Source organism: Chinchilla lanigera, unplaced genomic scaffold (genome assembly GCF_000276665.1).
Source record: "Chinchilla lanigera isolate Chin_1 unplaced genomic scaffold, ChiLan1.0 scaffold00002, whole genome shotgun sequence".
NCBI classification, from domain to species: domain Eukaryota; kingdom Metazoa; phylum Chordata; class Mammalia; order Rodentia; family Chinchillidae; genus Chinchilla; species Chinchilla lanigera.
In genome coordinates, this window is record NW_004955403.1 from 53,299,347 (window position 1) to 53,319,597 (window position 20,251).

The 20,251-nt window shown below is 37.1% G+C and overlaps 1 protein-coding gene across 1 annotated transcript in view; it reads left to right on the top strand.

Annotated features, from left to right (window-relative positions):
* The first annotated feature begins 13,875 nt into the window (after positions 1 to 13,875).
* LOC106148665 (zinc finger protein OZF-like) overlaps positions 13,876 to 20,251 on the top strand; it is a 25,128-nt gene continuing 18,752 nt past the window's right edge. Inside the window, exons 1-3 of the mRNA XM_013514940.1 lie at positions 13,876 to 13,932; positions 17,359 to 17,485; positions 19,177 to 19,275. Of these exons, the coding sequence (XP_013370394.1) occupies positions 13,876 to 13,932; positions 17,359 to 17,485; positions 19,177 to 19,275 (283 nt within the window). The remainder of the gene's footprint in view (positions 13,933 to 17,358; positions 17,486 to 19,176; positions 19,276 to 20,251) is intronic.

Below are 20,251 nucleotides of genomic sequence, written 5' to 3' on the forward strand. Positions count from 1 at the left end.
AAATGCCACAACTTTTTTATCCATTCCTCACTGGATGGGCATTTTGATTGCTTCCACGATTTAGTTATTACAAATTGCTCTGCTATAAACATTAGTGTACATATATCACTGTGATATGATGATTTTAGATCTTCTGGGAAAATACCCAGAAAGGGAATAGCTGGATTGAATGGAACCTCTAGTCCTAGTTTACTGAGGAATATCCAAACTGATTTCCACAGTGGTTTCACCAGTCTACACTCCCACCAGCTGTAGAGAAGGGTTCCTTTCTATCTACAGCCTCACCAGCAGTTGTTATTGGTTGATTTCTTGATGATAGCCATTCTTACTGGGGTGAGTTGGAATCTCAGTGCAGTTTCAATTTGCATTTCATGAATGACTAATGATGTTCCACATTTTCTCATGTATTTGTTTGCCATTTGTATTTATGTGAGAAGTGTGTGTTCATCTCAGACGCCCTCCAAATGGGTTTCTGAGCCTGCAAGGTTACCTGCTTCTGGCTTCCAGAGGTGCCTGCTTCTGCTGCCTGACTGTGATATAAATGGACTGGTGCATGCTGCTCAGAGGGCTGTGAGGGCTGTGCTCTGTGCAGACACTTCCTGTTCCTCAGCCCAGACATTGATTATATCCAAGCAGCTGCTGTGTCTCCAGGGGACACAGGGAGAGGTAGACCATGGATAACTCAAGGACCCTGATGTTCATCTGAGCCACTGTACCCCTAAATCCTTTGGTACCCTCACTGTATTCCCATTAGAGTGTATCTGCCCACTTCCTATCTCAAGATGCTGTTTTCAATTTATTTACAAAACCCAAATTATTCTGCCCACTTCTTATGCTTCCCCACAACCTCTCAGGTGGGCAGAGCCCTGGTCATCACAGGAGAATCCACTGACCTCTGCTCATGTCCTCCCTGTGTGTGAGTGACAGTCCCGGAAGCCATTCAGGATCGAGCCTTTGCTGACTGCTTCTCATTCTCAAATTCATGCTAGTTCTGCCGTGGCTGTATTATCTCTGCTGATACTCAGTGTTTTACTACAATTCTCCTCAGATTACTGCTTTCTTAAATTTATTCTTGAAATTGCTGCACTCTGCTCTCTCCATCTCATCAATCATTACCCGTCTGTCTCATTATTTTTGTTTGTTTGTTTGTTTTTGGTTTTTCTCCGGTACCGGGAACCGAACTCACGACCTTGCACTTGCCAGACAGGCGCTTTTGCGGCTGAGCTAAATCCCCAGCCCCCTGTCTCATTAAAGCTATTCTTACTTGTGTTTGCTTCACGCCAACTGTACACACGTGGTTTCCCCAGGTCGGATTCTGCCTCCCGGCCCCAGCCTTGCCACAACCCCAGTCCCTTGAGTTCATCTTCCTTGCTCCGTGCTGACTCATTGGTTTCTGTGTTTGCATTTCCAATCTGGATGAAAACTAAGTATATTTATCATGTCTTCCCATCTCAGCAAAACTGCATTTTATAGTTGTTTGCTTAACTTCTTAAATATTTGAAGACTTCTTCACTTTTATTCTTCTTCTTCATTTGAATAGTAGCTGAACTTTGCTCTATTCTATGCCCACTTTGTCAACTGTTGAAGGAAAATTTTATATCAGGTATATTTAGCAGATCTCTTGGAATGAGGCACTACAAATGAACTTGAATTCAGAGTCTGAGACCTGCCATAACCCAGCCAGGTCCCGAGAGGTCCAGGTTCAACAGGACCTCTGATGAATCATTGTGTTCACTTCTCTGTATGTTCCAGATATTATCTCTTTATATTGAAAAAGAAAAGGGAACTGAGGGGAGGAGGAAAGGAAAAGGAAAAAGAGAAAATGACAACATGGAAATGAACCTTTGTGTAAAAGCAGGGGGAAAGGGGTTGAAGGGAGGGAAGGGTAATGTGATGAAAGAGGAATCAAGATGTATCATGCACAGGTACAAGTTCCCTATGGAGAATGTGATCATTATGTATATCTGAATTGTACCAAAAAACATAATTAAACTAAAAAGTATACTTCAGCATTGTAGAACAGGGGCATAGAAAATAATGAAATCAAAACTTCAAAGATCAATTGGATTCAGCTGAAATAGCTGATCATATGCACCTTCGCTAGCTCCTTATGAGGAGGACCTCCTGCATCAAATCACAGTTCAATTACCCTGATCGGTGCTATATCAGTACATTCTGTGAGGCAGAGCTCAAGTGCTCCGAATCTCTGTCCTCTTCAAATTGCATTTAACTGTGCACGTATACCCAACGTGAGTGGTTTCTGACTATATGTTGAAGACTTCAAACGTTTCCTGAAATATAGAAAGCACTTAAGAATTTTTGTATATACACTGTGGGCTGCATAAATTTTGGGTTTTGAATTCATCATGGTATTTCTTCTTTGCTCTTCATTTTTTGTGTGAGGTGTGTATCTTTACTATTGTTTGGAGAATAAAATCAAAGTGAAAAGTGTGAGCTCAAAACAGTGGGCCACGACCAGAATCAGGTGTGTGCAATCAGGGTGTATCCCCCCCCCCTGCCACGTGGCCCTGATGAGGTATATTTAGTGGTTTCCTTTACATGAAGGGAAGGCAAGGAGAGCGTGCATTTTCCCTGAGAGTCAGGAACTGAAGTGTTCACGAATTTGTAAGAAGCATGAGTGAGTTCTTGCCTGGAGAACTTGACACTGAATCTAGAAATCTCTACTTTGTGCACAGTTGATTTTGGGGGAATTGTCCCAGAAAATTAAACGTGAGTCTAACTCTTTTAAAAAGTGAGTCTGGTCACTTGTTAGACCCATCATATGAGAGTGTTGTCTCCTGTTCTGTAAAATTTATTTCATCAGCAGTTTCCTCTCCATTTCCAATTCCTTATTTTGAACTCTTTCCATTTCTCTTTTGAATCTGTATCATGCAGTTGCTTCTTTCAAGTTTAAAATATACTTTGGCAATTACAAAATAATTTCTGTTGCACTCTATTATGCAGTTATATTTTTTCAATAATTTTTTATGCTACATTATCTATACTAATGTTCCTATTTATGCTCTTACATACTTACATCTGATAGGATGTAATCAACAGGACATACATCATGTCCATCATCATAGCAAGTTCTACTGGACCCAATGATCTACATCTGGTTTTAATTGAATTTAGAGTTTTCAATTATTTATCATTTTCTTTGAATTAATGTCTTTTATGTATATTGTCATATAATTTATAATTTTTTCTTAGCTTTGTGTAATAATTAATTTTATGAGTCATTAATGTTCTTTCTAAAATTAATATGTAGAACATAACATATTTTTGAAGGGATATTTTTTGAAAGGTTTTTTTGTATGGTTTGTGTCTGGGGGTCCCCCCAAATCTTCATGCAGTCATGGGTCAGGGTTTAGATTTATGACTGATCCATGGTCCAGTCCTGGGGTTATGAGTGTGAGTGCTACAGCTGTCCCTGGGGGGGTAGTTTGCATACAATGTAAAGGAGAGAAAGAGGCTGCTTGCCACTGCTCCCTTTGGCTCTTGTTGCTTTTGCTCTTTCCCACTGCCGTGCACTATTGTCCTCTGCCTTGGAGCCAGCTGAGTATGGACTGAAACCTCCACAAACTGTAGGTTAAGTGAACTTCATCTTCTTTAATTTTGAGTGTCAGGTATTTTGTCCCAGCAATGAGAGAAAAGTAACCATTAAGAATTTGGTGGGCTGGGGATTTAGCTCAGCGGCAAAGTGCCTGCCTGGCAAGCACAAGGTTGTGAGTTCGGTTCCCGGTACCGGAGAAAAACCAAAAAAAACCAAAAAAAAAAAAACAAAAAAAAATTGGCCTAAACTTTGGGGCTGGGGATTTAGCTCAGCGGCAAAGCGCCTGCCTGGCAAGTGCAAGGTCATGAGTTCGGTTCCTGGTACCGGACAAAAACCAAAAAAAAAAAAAAAAAAAAAGAATTTGGTACTAGAGAAGTGGGGTCTTTGCTGTGACTATACCTGACCATATGGTCCAAGAGCCTTTGGAAATGGCTTGTGGGAAGTGTTTGGAAAAGTTTAGAGATGTCACCTGAAAGAATAGCGTTGGAATGCCTTCAGCTGTTCTGTATGGGAGATTCTGGTCAGAGCTCATAAGACCAGAAATCTGATAGAAATCCTGCCGGTTAAGACCATGTTCTGCTGGGAAGAAGGACTGTATTGTTTGTTGGACTCCATATGTGTGTTATGGCTTGGCTGAAAGTTTGTCTTCATTTTGCTCATGGCCAGAGGGTTTGCCTGAGACTGAGATTAAGGGCGGTGGACAGATTAATATTGCAAAAGAAATTTCAAGGCAGTCAAATGTTGAGGTGGAAGCATGGCCATTTCTGGGGGCTTTTAGCCAGATTTATATTGAGAATCAAGAACAAAGAAGCCAGAGGAATGATTTAAAACATGAGTTTGGCTAGGAAAAAAGATGGTGTAAAAGTATGGACTGCAAAGATAAAGCTGAGGAGATCTTCATTGCTGAGAAGGAACAAAAGAATATAGAAGATGGCCTGAGGGCATCACCAGAAGCAGCAAGTGTCCACCCTCAAAACTGCAAAGGTGAAAGGCTTTGCTTTGAGGAGAAAGTTGCAGAGCGCCATATTCCAGAATGGCGGTAGCCACACCTTGTGCCAGAATGGTGGTAGCATAGAGAATTTGTTCTTCAGAATCAGGTTCACAGTGTTCAGCAATCCAGGCACTCGACCCTTATGGCCTAGAGAGAAGAAAACCTGGCTACTGCTCCAGGTGGCAGCAGACCTTGGTATTGTGTGCATGGTGCTGGTTTTAGGCACATACAGATTACAAGAGTTCTGAGGTTAAAGAGGCTTCCACCTAGATTTCGAAAGGCCTGGGTGGCCAGGGAATGTGACCCTGAGAGGGCAGCTTGTGAAGATGTGAGTAAGAAGCCAGAGGTTCAGTGGAGACCTCAGGAGTTTGGAAATGCCAGGAACATGGATTGAATGAGGAAAAGTGCAAGGAGGGAGCAAAGCAGGCCTAAAAGAGAAGCCATGGGAGCTGTAACCACAAGAAGTGGCATAGGGGTGGATTCACACAAGCCTTTTGGAGCTCACAATATGCCACAAATTGCTTCTGATCCTGGATATGGAACTCAGGACTTGATGTTTGCCATGCTGAATTTTGGACTTGTTTTAGTCCCAGTGCTTTGTATCCCCCTGTTTGTAATTTTTGGAATGGTAATGTTTATTTTGTGCCATTGAAAATTGAAAGTGTTTAACTTTTCATTTGTGCAGGGGCTCACAGCTAAGAGTTTGCCTTACATCTCAGTGGAGACATGGGACTTGGACTCTTCAATGCTGAAACTCTTAAGAATTTGGCAATGCTTAGAAATGAACTAAAATGTCTTTTGCATAAATGGATGTACATGAGTCTTTGGGGGCCCAAGGGTGGAATGTTATGGTTTGTGTCTGAGTGTCCCTGCAAAGCTTCATGCAGTCATGGGGCAGGTTTCTGGAGTGTATGATTGATTCATGGTCCAATGTTGGAATTATGGATGTGAGTGCTACACCTTCCCCTAGGGGGTAGTTTGCATGCAGTGTAAGGGAGGGAAAGAGGCTGCTTGCCTTTGCTGCTCCATTTTGCTCTTGTTGCTTTTGCTGTTTTCTGCTGCCATGGACTGTTGCCCTCTGCCATGTGCCACTCTGCCTTGGAGCCAGCCGAGTATGGACTGAAACCTCCACAAATTGTAGGCTAAGCAATCCTTATCTTCCTTAATTTTGGGCGTCAGGTATTTTGTCTCAGCAACAAGAGAAAATTAACCAAGACATTGTTGCTTTCAAAATTTACACAATGTAGTATTACATAGAATATTAACATCTTTATTTTGGTACTGGTAATCAAAGTCAGGATGCTGAGCTTGCCAGGCAGGTGCTATGCAAGAATTATACCCCTGGCCCCATTTTTATTTCTTACATTGAACTTTCCCTATATATTTAATGGATAATGTCAAACTCCCTTTTTTAAAAAAAATTACTGTTTGTGTATTCTGTAATGGAATTTATTTAATACTTTTCTTTTGTTAGGTTTATGAATTTTGCATATACCTTTCGTAAAATTGCAAGGTTTTCCTCCATTGTTTCACACATACCGACAGTGCACAGGGCACCTTAACCTCCTAATCATACATTATTGTGTGAGGCTCATGTAACACAAATCAGATGATATCATACTAATGTGTCTAATTTACTTCATGTAATATTATCATCTTAAGTACATTCATTTTTAAACAAATGAGTCAAATATGTCATTCTATATTGCAGAGTAGTGGTGCACTGTGTTCAGTATAGCTGCAATTCTGTAAAATATTTTTATGTAATAATTCCTTATTTTCTCTTCACTTCACACAACCATCCATGACGTCTGTATAGTTCTGGTGATTTTATCTTCTTTTTCATTTTATTGGCACATTTTTGTGTGATTTTACCAGTAAAATATTGAAAATTCTAATCAAATAATTTTGGAAATACCAAATATTTTTAAGTTTCTTCTCAGAAAATTGATATCATTTATTTTACAAGCATTTCCATTTTTCATTTAATAACTGTATGAACAGATATTCTATCCTATGCACATAAAAATCATCTTAAAATCAGACTTAAAAAAACAATTCCTTGGGTATTTCTCTGTAAGTTGCCCAGACCTAATTTTATTTCACTTTAGCTTTTAATAGTTATAGCTTTGTATTTCCTCAGTTTATTTAAATTGTGTTCTCTTGAACCAGATAGATTGAAAACACACTCATTTCAGTGTAATATGAAAACAGGTGGTCTTCCATGCTCAGACTAAGGGATTTTAAATATGGAAGTATGCATAGCATTTGGGGGATGTGTTTTGGGTACTTTCATCAAGAAGAATCCCTAATGGGCTGCTTCTCAGACACTAAAGGAAAGTGTTGATCCATTACTCTTACAATCATGATGCTAGGTGGCTTGTGTACAGGTATTTGCAGTGTCCTCAAGGATATCTATGTATTGTTCTTTGGAATGACCAGTTTCCATATCACACCTATGAATGGCTCCCTTGCATTATAGAGATACATGTGCATGTTCTCAGTTCCTAGTTTCTTGAATTAATCTGCATCTTCACTATTATACTTGATAGAAAGTACCAATGACAACATGTTATTGGTAAGGCCACAGTGATCAATGCAATATATTTAAAGGAATTTCTAATTTTACAGAGAAGATTATTAATGAGCATAAGTGACTTCTGCTTTGGATAATAAGAGAGTGTTCTAGTAGAGATTTATTCCATACCCTATATCAGCTCTCTACTGAAAGATGTATAAAATGGTTAAATGAGAATCAATGAACTTCCAAAAATATAGGATAACTTTTGTCCAATAGGGGAAGAGTAATACATGGGAATGGATTCAAGAATGTTGATAAGTAAGGTATTTAAATGGCTTACTAAATCATATTGACTATATTATCTGTAATTATTTGGCATTAATTACAGATGAAGCATAATTATGCTTCCAGTTTTGTGAGGACGACTTGGTGACTCTGCTTGAAGGAGGAGCAGTCATCTCCATGTTGGCTGACCCTGGCCATATTTTCATATAATGATGGGTGCAGAGCTGGCTAGGACTTTTCCTTAGGCCTTCAATTGGATTTGAGCAATGCAAATCGGTCCAGCAGTGTTGCTGATGTGCAGTGTTTGAAGCAAGGTGATGGGGCAGTGTTCCCCTGCCAGGGATGGGCTCTGTACAGAAGGTCTTGTATTCCAGCCACATCGAGTGCCAAATATAGAGAGCACTTCCTGGTCCTCCTTGTGATCCAGGAAGTTTATGTTTGTTATTGCATGGAAAAGTTATTGGAATTCTATGGAGTTAATTCCAGTCTACCCCTCTCAGTGCAAAGAAAGATATAATAATATATCAAAAATTGTGGTGAGGCAAGGGAGTCTAGGTCAGGCTAAGTTGATGCCTGAACAGAACAAAGGCCCCCACCTAGGGTCCAACAGTTTCTTTTTTTAATTTGTGAAGAAGGGAGTGGCTTGAGGATGAGCCACTGTGAGAAATACAGGAAACCTGTGAGTGCTGTGAGCTGGGCAAGGTAGGAGGCCTGAAATCTCCTCTGCAATATGCAGAGAGAAGGATATGCAGAAAGAGGAATCTGCCTAACATAAGTGCAGTAGGATCTAATGTTTAGGGTTAGTGTCTGAGCTCTGATGTGTAATAGTTTATTCCAACTTATCTAGAGGCTCCACCCAAGCCAACAGCATGGAGCACAGCTCTCCCCACTTCCCCAGCTCACACATCTTTATTTGAGAGGTAGGAGAGGGGGAAACACTACCCTGTGATCTTGCTTCAAGGACTTGCTTCAAGGACTACATATCAGCACCTCTGCTGCACTGATTTGCATTGTTTAAAGCTGATTGAAGCTACAAGGAAAAGCCCCAGACAGGTCTGCACATATCAATACATGGAGATAGAGCCCCATTCAGCCAAAGTGGAGAATTTGCTACTCCTGTAAGGAGAGTCACCCGGGGAGTTCTCTACACAGTGTTATTTGAAATAAAAACCAATATCTTCCATACACTATCTGCATATGACTGCATTTGAAAGTATAGGCTATAAGGAGGTAGAGCAAAATGAAATCAGGAGTGTGGCCTTTGATCCAATGTGACTGGTGTCAGTTTGAGAAGATTAGAGCACTGTCTCTGCTCAGGGAAGGGCATAAAAAAACACAAGTAAAAGAGGAGGACGTACAAGCCACACAGTCCAGTTGGGAAGAAAAACCTGGAGACCTGTTGATCTCACAAATCTACCTTTCAAGATTAGGAGAACATTAAATGAAGTCCACTAATTTGTAGCACTTTTATTGGGAGCCCTTCTGACAATTCAAGAAGTGGAAGCTAATGCAATTCCTTTAGCATTAGAGGTGCTTACTTTTAGATAAAGACAATGAAAATGTATGAGATTTAGCAGACTGCCCTAAGATGAGTAATATATAAACTTCAGAGAGGCAAGCTTATTCAGAAGCTCATAATTGAATTAGCAAACACATTGACAGTGACTGCATGTAGTGATCATGTATTTAGGCTTCTGGTCTCAGGTGCAGCTATGGTAGAGGTGCGTATATACAGGACCCTCCTTTGGGGGACAAGCAACAAATATATCTAAGGTAAAAGAAAATGTTGGTCTTGGTAAGTATTTGCTTAAATAAATCACTGTGTATTGAAATGGGCAATCTCAAACTGACAGGGTCATACAGGAAGTGGTGTCAAAATATTGGAGTTTACCATGACCTAGAGAACTTCATGTGGTTAGTGATTTCCTGATACAGCAAACACCAGAACCTTGTTATTATGTTGTTGGGATTCATTATTAAATTAGCAAAATCATTCTATGTTTCACCTGGAGGTCTTATTATATAAGTTTTACAATATTTGAACAATATTCAAGCAGAAGGTAAGTAAAATTGACTTCACATCCTTTTGTAGCTGGGTAACTATCGTATTAAAATTTTCTCTCCCATCTTTTGTCACTTGTTAATACTTCAGTAATATCAAATTTATTGTGAGGATTAAATGGAAACAATTCCATTTAATGAGTGCATCCTTTGTTGGGACACACATGCAAAGCAAGAAATTAATCCTACTTTAAATCATGATATAGGACTATCAAGACATGAAATGCTTTTGATTATTACAAATATTCAGGGCAGGTATGATAATTCATTAAGTTTTTCTCACATGCATACAAAGTGTGCATTTAAATGTGAAATAAGTTATTACAGTAGATTTAGGAAGTGATAGTGCAAATCAAATTATAAGAAATTTATTTACCACTTATATAAATTATTCAGTGGAATAAATATACTTATGCCCCATCTACAATAATTTTCATGAGCATAGCTTCCAAGCAAGTTTGTTCTAATTTTTTGTGACAATACATGACATCAGAATGAGCACATGGGCTTCTGTTACTATCTGAAGGAAGACATTACAAAGACCAGATTGACAGCACTGATGTTAGTGGCCGAGCCCTTCAGGAGACATAGTGCTTTGTGTTGATACGTGCATTGATAAAGTACCTGAACCTGATGATTTCCAAGTGCATGAGAAATAGCGCTACTTCTTGTTTGAAGGAAGCCAATGAGGCAAAGTGGAGATAGGATGGAGACTTGAGAACAAGCACTAGAAACTGAGAGAAAACTACACACAGTGGAGAAATTCTGTCACATTTAACAACAGATGGAAATCAAATTCCACGTGTGATTCCTGAAAGATCACTATTAATGAAAGAGGGAACTGACCAGCACTGAACAGCAAAGGATAATGAATACTTCAACCCTGCCTTTTATGTTTTTACCTACAAAACAGCTGAATTTGTAAAATATTTAGTTACAGCAAAACCATACTCTTATAAATATTACATCTGATAAGTGAGAACACCATAACTTTTCATCTCAATGGACTACTTTTTTCTTTCACATGTAAGTGGGATCACACATCTGTGAATGTATTGGACTTCCTCGCAAGTGAATTCAGAAATTGGTCACAACTGGTTTCTTAGGAGTTTTGTTCTGTTGACAGATCTATTTGCAATTTTATTAGCACATGTTTCAATACATGATGCTTACATTTACTGTAGGGGATGTGTGTATCTGTGTAACACACTTCAAGTTCTTTTTCTCCCTTGTTGTACCCCCATTTATCAAGCGTTAGATTCATTTATTTGTCACATAAGATCTTATAAAGTTAATTATCATATGTACAGATTGAAAACTACATTAATAGCACAAGAACATGTAAAACATGGATGACCCACACTGGAGAATGTCTCGTGCTGCTGAGAAGTAGATGAATTTTTTATTCCTAGGTGCAACACTCTGCAAATGTATATTAAATTCACTTTTTCAAAGGTATATTTCAACTTTAACATTTCTTAGTTAAAATATTTTCTAGTTCATCTGTCCATTTGTGACACTGGAGTATTGAATTCCCCATTAACATCATATTGGTATTTGTGTCAGTTTTCATGTCAATTATTTTTTGTTTTATGAATTGGGTCCAGTGGTATCTGGTGAATATGTGTTTACAACTGTTATCTCTTCTTCTTGAATTTGTCTCTTAACTGGTATGTACTAAATTTTTTGTCCTTGTTGATCAGTTTCACTGAAATCATTTTGTCTGTAATTAGACTAGGAAGTCTTGTTTTATTGTAGGTTCACATTCTAGGGAATGTTGTTTACATTGTGTGAGTATTAGTCTGTATAGTTTTTCATTAAATGTGCTTCTTATATGGTGCACATTGGTATGCATCATGATCCAAGCTATCAGTGTGTGTATTGACTGGGGACTTGATGGCAATTATTCCAAGTTTTATTACTGATCTATTAACTTACTCCTCTCAATTCATTACTTTCCTGTTGCTGACTCCTTTATTTTTCCTCATTTGCTTAGCTACTCATCCCATGAGGTGCATTTATATTTTTTTTACTTGTTGACATTTTTGGCTTCATTATCTCTTTCTATGATATCCTTGACAAACTTTTGCAATGCTCATTTGGAGCTTGTTCATTTAGGGAAGTGTTCCTTGTCATGAAAATATCTTAATTCTCCATCAAGTTTAAGGGAAATTTTGGAAGGATAGATAAGTTGTGATTGGAAGTTGATTTCTTTTAAGGCTTGAAACATGTCACTCCAAAACTTCTTGGCTTTTGAAGTTTCTGCAGAGAAGTCAGCTGGGTTTCTAATTGGCTAAGCTGTGTATTTGACTTGTTGAATTCACAAAAGTCTATTAAGATTTTGTCCCTGTGATGCATTTCTGAATTTGAAGTATTAAGTTGCAAGTGGTGCTTCTCTTTTTCTCTGTTTGGTCATCTATGTACCTCAATTTTCTGTATGTTTATTTCTATCTCTGTATTTGGGGAGTTTTCTGCCGTTATTCCTGTGAACAAGCTTTTTTATGCCATTTATATTGACTTCTTTTTTTTCCACATATTTTATTTATTATTTAATGAGTCTTCCTCGTATAGTCTTGCAGTTCTTGGATCAATTTTTCCACATCATCTTGCTGTTTGTAAGGTGTTTCAATGTCCTTGGTTGTCAAAAGCATCACTGTATGTTAGTTGTGAACGTTTTTCCTCACATTCACCTCTGCTGCATCCTTTACTCTCATTATGTGTTTTAAAATCCTGGATTTCTCTGTCTCTCTCTTTCCTTCTTTGTACTGGGAATGGAACTCAGCGCCCTTTGCTTTCCTGGTGGGCAATTCTCCTGGATTCCTAATTTTAAAATGCACTTCAATTTTATGGTGTACTTGTCATTCACGCTTTGTATCATTTTACTTAGTTCATCCAGCCACTATTAACGTCTTCTGAGCGGTCCAACACCTGTTTTCTTATTACATCCATTATATGTTTAGTGAGGTCTTCTTTAATGTTGCTGAGTATCTCCTTGAGTTTTTTCCTAACCACCTCCCATACTTTGTAGTAATTCATGGGTATGGCTGATACAGTAATACCTTCATTCTTAACCTCTTCTGTTTGCACCATATAGGTTTCACAAAGAAAAGCATTTGCCAAAATTGTTCTTTTATTTGCAAACTCAACATCAGGTGACAGAAATGACCACAACCATCTTACCACATAAGAAATTCAGTCTTTGTCCCCAAAATTGTAAGGGAATTTAAGCTCTTAATCTTAGGTACTAATGTACAATTCTGCATGTTGGAGCCCATTGGAATGGCTTTAGCAGACTTTGGGTTTTTGAAGAACTTGAATCCTTTTTTTCAACTTAATTTTGTTTTGGGGGATTGGTTTATTTTCATGTTTATAGATGCTTCTAATGTAACAAATTTGCTGCTTTATACAAATCATCTTGGTTGTTTTTTCATGTTGTACTTGCTTTGCAGTGATGTTCTGTGGCTGTCACTAGCTATAGTCTTTCCCATGGCCCCTATATTCAACAACTTGTTTATTTTGGGAACAGAGGATGCAGTGTATTTAGCACCAAACTATTTTCTCAGGAATCAGATTCTACTATTGTTAATGTCAGAAAGGTTTTCTGAATATTGGCTTATACAGAAATAATGACAATCATGTGACTCTTTTAATATCATGTCAAACACAGACAGTAGTATCACCCAAGAGAAAATAGACATTGCCATGCCATAAAAACTAGTCCTGCAGAACTTTTAATCCTAGAAGAGAAGCTAAAAAGTATAGTGAAATATAAAACCAAACTGGATATTGACTTACAGCTAATGTAAACTACATGCAGCAAATCTTTCTCTGCTAATGGTAGTGAAAAATTCAATAGAAATTTTAAAGAGGTAAATATCAAAGCTTCATAAAGTTTTTTGAGTATGCTATTAAAATTTAAGGTTTGGAAATTAGGATGCAAAAGGAAAATTCAGAAATTTTAAATCAATGACAAGAGAATGTGAAGAAAGTGTTGGTGCAAAGGATCTCTTTAGGGAGTAGAAAGATGTTCATGAATTTGGAAAAACTATAAGAAATGTCTGGACTGATAAAGTTTTTAAAAAGCAGCGAGATAAGAAAGGCAAAAAATATTATACAGAGAGTAAAACAAATGCAAATAAATGGAGGAAAATTTAAATTGACAAGAGGAAATAATAAACAAATAAATAAGAAGTTTAGAAGCTCATTTGAGGCAAAACAAAAATCATCCTCAGTAGACTTGTGGAGAAGACAGGAGAGAAGGAAAGAAGAAATAACAAACACAAGAACTTAAAAAAAATCCCTAAAAACAATGTTCACGCTCACAAGAAGAAACAACTTGATAAACAACAAACAATTTTTAAAGATCCCCAAAAGCAAAGAAGGAAAAGGAAATTTCTTTGTGATTTCAAGCCTGTGGTTATGTTTCCCAGTCTACAGTTTGTGACAATGTCTAATTCAAGCATGACTCTGGTGTCACACTTAGAAAAAAGAGGCTGTCAGAGCCTGGATCAGTGTCAGGTAATCATCAATAATCCAGCAGTACAATCAGAGTGGAGTGCTCATGTGGGATTTGCAATTCCAAAGAAATTAATGGTGAACCAGCTTTTTGGACATAAGGTTGGGGCTAGTGTCATTTAGTTTATAACACTCCTGAAATTGGTATTTTCCAGTGTCTTTATTCCAAAGCTTGGAGATACAGATTTGATGCTGCCTACTGTTCTACCATCTCCCAAGAAGTCTGAAATCCTCTCCACAAATTTTGATGCTTTTATCTCATCTCCATGTAAGTGAACACCTCCAGGGAGCTGAGAATGGAAACACATCCAGTGGTGAGTAAGAAAAAATTTTATACCAAATTCACAATCCTACTGAGAGAAGGTACAAAGCATTAAGTGCAAGTAAGAGGTATTAAGGCACCTAAACTCATTTGCTTTTTCTAAACAGTGAGGGAGTAATCATAGTTCTGAAGATCATTAGTATCTAATATATGCTCATGTACATGTATATGTATATGTATCCGGTAATATTTTCCCTTAGTAATTACAGGCTGATAATGTCAGCAAACTCCAGAATGAGTGTACAGTGAAGGCTAAATAAAATGAGGAAATGGAATGATTTCAGGGCTGCAGGAGGATCAAAGCCCTCTCATAGAATTTGAGATTCTCTCGGGGCTAAGACCAAAACCTTCTCTGGGTGGCCTGTACATATTTGCTCATCAGGAGAAGGGAGGGGAGTACTCAAGAGGGATGAAATTACTGAAGGACTTCTCCAAGTAAGGTATTAAACTGATCCTTAATGAGGATTAAGTCAATCCACCCAGGAATGAGAGCCCTGGGGCTATAGCCCTTGTCTAGTTGAGATCAGACCCAGGTGTCCTTGTCAGTGATCTTGTCTCATCTTTTGAGGCTTCCCAGTTTTCTCTGCCCATACATGACTTAGCAGGGATCAGTGACTTTTAGAGTTTCATTTACTATGAGTCAGCTCAGACAAAGAGCCCAGGCCTTGGACAGACTCACATGGAAGGCCCTTCTGTTAATTTAAGTCCGACTCAGGGCTCCTTCATAGTGGTCTCCATCAGATATGTGTATGTATATATGAATGTGTGCAATTTCTTATTTGTTTGAGTGTGTATATTCATCCACACAATGTTTTTGTCAGTACAAAAAGCATATAAAATATTTTCTCCTCGTATTCAGCTCACGGAATAGTTTGGACGAATTGTCTCATTTCCTGTGCTGCTCACCATAATGCTGTTAGCACTGCTGGGAGGGCAGGGCCAGGAGGAGAAAAGCATTAGCAAAACATTGCAACCTAATTCATCACCTGGTTGGATCTACAGCCTGGAAAAGATTTCTAAAGAGGTCTGTGTACTGCTAAAGGGTAATTAAAACACTTTAGGAAGACATGGAATGAGAAATCATTTATAAGCTAACATGTCTTAAAGTTTGAGAAAACTTATCTTTTTACTCAAAACTATCTTTAAAAGATACACATAAAAAGTACTATGCTGCCAAAATGAAAAATAAGCTTTAGCCATTTGGGGGATATCAGATGCACACTGAGATCAGAATGTTAAGTAAAATAAATCAGGCACACCTATTTATACAGAGCTCACCAAAGTACATATTCATGATTTTAGAAAAAACATACCATGTACAAATGTTTTAACACTCATTTATTGAGACACTGAGAGATTAACACAAGTTATTTTTGGCTTTTGCAATTACAGTATATTCTCAAAATAGAAGTGATTATTTCCAGACAATTATTAGTCCTGCAAACTGCTGCTTACATAACCTTGGCAAAATGTCCACTGGGATTGCTGCACACACGTTTTAAATTTCTTTTGTAAAAGCTAGCAAGGTAACGAGAGTTTTGTGTTGAACAATATTTTTTTTAAGAACCCCAGTAAAAACATTAAAATATTGAAAGAAGACTGAAGGAGGGAAACTTTGGGGTAGTATTGTGATTAAAAAAGGACAATTAACCAAATTTTATATCTGATAGATGGATAGCATTCATCAATGTGGTCACTAACTTACTTGATGGTAGACACATAAGGAAAGAGAAGAAAAATGAAAATGAGACAATGGAAGATATGGGTAATTTTAATAAAATTTTTGTGGTTACATTTGCAGTACATAATGAGTACATTCCTTGTGTGCAGTTTATACATGTCTGTGAGACACCTGCATATTTTCAGTATCTTCTCCCACCCCGTTTCCTCTCCCTCTTCTCTCGGTCCTCCTGAATTTTTGAACCAAGTATCTCCTATTTCTCATCATCTGTCTTTTAATTTCATTTTATTTTTATGTGGAGATTATCATGTATGATCACTCTGATGATATTTAATCTTTCTGTCCAGTTTATTTCAATGAGTACTATCTTCATAAGGTTAATCTATTTCCTTACAAATGATTCAATTTTTATTTGCTGCTTCTTTTTGTACCTGGAATCGAACTCAGGACCTTGCACTTGCAGGCAGGCATGCACTTGTACCACTGAGATATAACATCAACCCTCAATTTTTTATTCAGCTGTAGAATCACACTGATAATTTTTTACAGAACTGGATATACAGTACCTGAAGCAGGGTTTGTTAAGAAGTAAAGAGGTGGATGGTGTCCAAAGATAGGATGAAAATGTCAGGGTAATGTTTTGAAATTCTAGAAACTCCTGAGCATGTCCAGAGATCAGGAATGTTCAGCTTGTCCTCAGGGTAAAAGTTATAGTAGCATTTCCCATTCCTGCTTCAGAGTCTGTATCAATGAATTATTCTCCTCAGTTAAGTGGTGTGGAGTGAAGATAGAATACAACCACTGAAGTTATGATAGGGAAATTATCCCATTCTCAGAGACGGAATCGATAGCCTGCAGTGTTCCTTGCATTTTACAAATCATATAAGTGTAATTTACAATATCTGTTTTTCAGATAGGGATAATATTGGATCTTTCAAAATTCACAACACAATATAAGAGCACTTAATAGATGAGGAATATCAGATAGATGCGTGGAAATGAATGAACAATAACCATGGTATACAAATGGCAAAACAATGTAATGGTTTCCACTGTGATTTATATTTAAAATTCCTTACAGTAACTAAGATACAGCTTTTTGTTTGATTATTTCAAGGCTAAGTTTTTCACTATCATGTGCAGAAAGAATGTATAACACATTTATTAGAATCTGACACATTTTCTAAACAAAGTTTCCTGTGAAACTGCAATAATAAGTATATGAGTTTATGGTATTTGTCCCTCAGGGCGGGTCTCTGAAGTTAGGTCCCAGTCTGGTGCTGACAGTGAATGGGCTATTGCCCCAAACAGCTTGACATCTCCGTATGTGCTGTTTCTCCTCTACTTCAGTACTGTCTTCTCAGTTCACTTACTAAGACGTTTTCACTACTTCTCTGTCTAACCTGAAATGTGCATGGTGTTGTAGGAATCAATCACCATTGAAGATGTGACCATAAAATTCACCCCAGATGAATGGGCCCTGCTGGACACACCACAGCGAAAGCTGTATAGAGACGTGATGCTGGAAAACATCAGTCACCTGGTATCTCTTGGTGAGTCTTTTTTATTCCAGTGTCGGTCTGCCTATGAATAAACCTACCTTCAACCCTATGTGTAACCATTCTGTCATTGTCTAGAGTGCATGCTCCTTATTCCCTCCAATCTCTGCTGTGCTTCATTCTTAGACATGACAGCTATGTCAAAGATAATTTCATTTATATTTATATAGAATGCGCCCTCTAATATGGTCTTTCAAATCATTTCATCGTGTAACGTAGTACAATCTCCAAATGCTGAGCAAATCTGGAATTTAACTTTATGGACTTTGTAAATATATCAGATATTATATAAATTATTGTTATTTTCTGATCATTATGATGAGGCTCATGAAAATAAAATGACTGTGAATAATTGAGCCGATTTTATTTTAGGCTATTTTAAGTTATATTCACTGTACCACGGAGGTGATCACGTCTTTCCTTGTGAACACACTCTTAGAGCCCATCCTCAGCTCTTTGTACTTTTGCATTTTAGCAGTACAGTTGCAGTGCATGATTCCATTCCTGTGGAGAGTTGGTGCATGTATAAAACTCATGTCAAATCTTTATTTTCCTTTCCCATCCCTCTCTTCTCTCCTCCCATCCTAAACTTTGTGTTCCCACTAATTTTTGCAAAAGATGTATCTTCCTGTTTCCCATTATCCTGTTTTCATCTTTATTTATATTTTGCTTTTCTAAAAGAAGAACAAAATTCATGCGATATTTAAGCTTGTCTGTCTGACTTATTTCTTCTTAGCTTTTGTCTCATAGTTCATTCATTTTGTCACAGATGGTTCAAGTTTATCCTTTTAGAAAGACTGATAATTCTATATTTTCTTTAAATTCACAGAGGAGCACAAGTGTCTTCAGCAAACTCAAAATAACAAAAACAAAATGACAAAAAAACTATAAATATGATACAGAATTTCAAAGCAAGATGATAGTAAATGTACTACTTATTAGCTTCTGAGTAGTTGCTCAGATTACCAGATATAGGTATGCAAAATTCATGAAACAATTAAACATTAAATATTCCTTTCAATAAACCAATAGAAATTAGTAGTACAATTATCTTAGCAATATCTATATCTATATAGATCTTGCTTCCTTCTTTCTTTCCTTCTTTCCCTCGCCCAGTTGTTCCTTGCTATTAAGCAGTTTCTTTCTCTTTCACAATATCTATTGTATCTTTCAATATTATTTACTTTTTCACGTTGTTACACTAGGGAGACAATACAGTATTCACATATGCAGATCTGGTTTATTTCACTTATTCATATGGTCTCTAATTGCATCCAGTTACCTATAAATCCTCTAGGTTATCTTTCTTTGTAGCTGAGTAATATTTCATTGCATAAAAATATTACATTTTTCTTATCCACTCCTCAGTTGATGGGCATCTGGGTTCTTTCCAAAATTTTGCTATGAGGAATTATGCTACACTGCTCATGTTTGCACTTATATAGCTGTAGTATGATGATTTTAATTCTTCTGGTAAAATATCCAGAAGGGGAATGGCTGGATTAAATGGGACTTCCAATTCTAATTTTTTGAAGAATCTCTAGATTGATTTCCAAACTGTTTGCCTAGGCTTTTTGTTTACAGTCATCTTATTTATTCTAGGAAGACTTCATTAGACTTTGTCATGATGCAGTTATTTATTCCCATGACCTTTATAATCCACCTTGATACTTTCTTCTGAATAGGACAAGAATACTGCAAACCAGATGTAATTTTTAACAGAGATGAAAGAGAAATCCTATGGATGGAAGAACAAAGAGATTTTCCCCCAAACCAGACTCCAGGTAAAAATGAGATTAATGGTTTAACATAGAAGAGATTCAGGCCAATGAGTACGGGAAATACATTTTTAAAGCATATGATCCATTCTTAAATAATATTATTCCAGTAACTGGACAAGACAATGCCTAAACTTTCTCCAGCATTGTCATTATTTCTTTTTTTTTTATATTAAAGAGAGTAGTAAATGGGACACAAACAAAAAATAGAATAGCAGCATACTAGTACCACAAACATAAACAAAGCAAAGCAAGAACATTTAAAGTGATACAGGGTTTCAAGACAAAATAGTATGAATTAACAGTGGTTGTAATATTACATATCACTATCCTCACTACATTGCTCAGATTACCTGATGTAAGAATGGAAGATTGTTCAAACCATTAAAGAGAATAAGAAAGTAATTATTAGATAAATCATCAGAGATAATACAGAGTTTCACTAGACAAGGTGGTAGGAATTCATCATGGTAATTCCGCTGCATATTGTTACCTTCAAATCAGCTGCCCAGATTACCAGATACAAACATGCAAAATTGATCAGAACATAAAAAAATTTTTAAAATTCATTTTAAAAATGAAAGAAATAAAACATATTAACAAACAGATATCCATTTACAAAATAGCGTAAGGACAATACAAACAATACAGAGTTACAGACAAAGTGGTAGAAAATTAACAATGGTTGCTGTATTACATATTGATATATTCAAAGTAGTTTCTCAGGGAAACATATGCAGACATACAAGATTGAACAAATAGGTAATGATTAACTGTTACTTTCAGTAAAGTGATAGAAGTCAGTAGGACATTTATGTTAGCTATCCTGTATATACATACATACATGCATAATTTCCCCTTCTTTCTTTGCTCTTTTCCCTCACTCCAATTGCTCTTTTCTTTTTAGCATTTTCTTTTTGTTTCACAATGTCTATCATACCTCCTAATTTTTATTCACTCTTTCAGATTCTTACACTAGTGA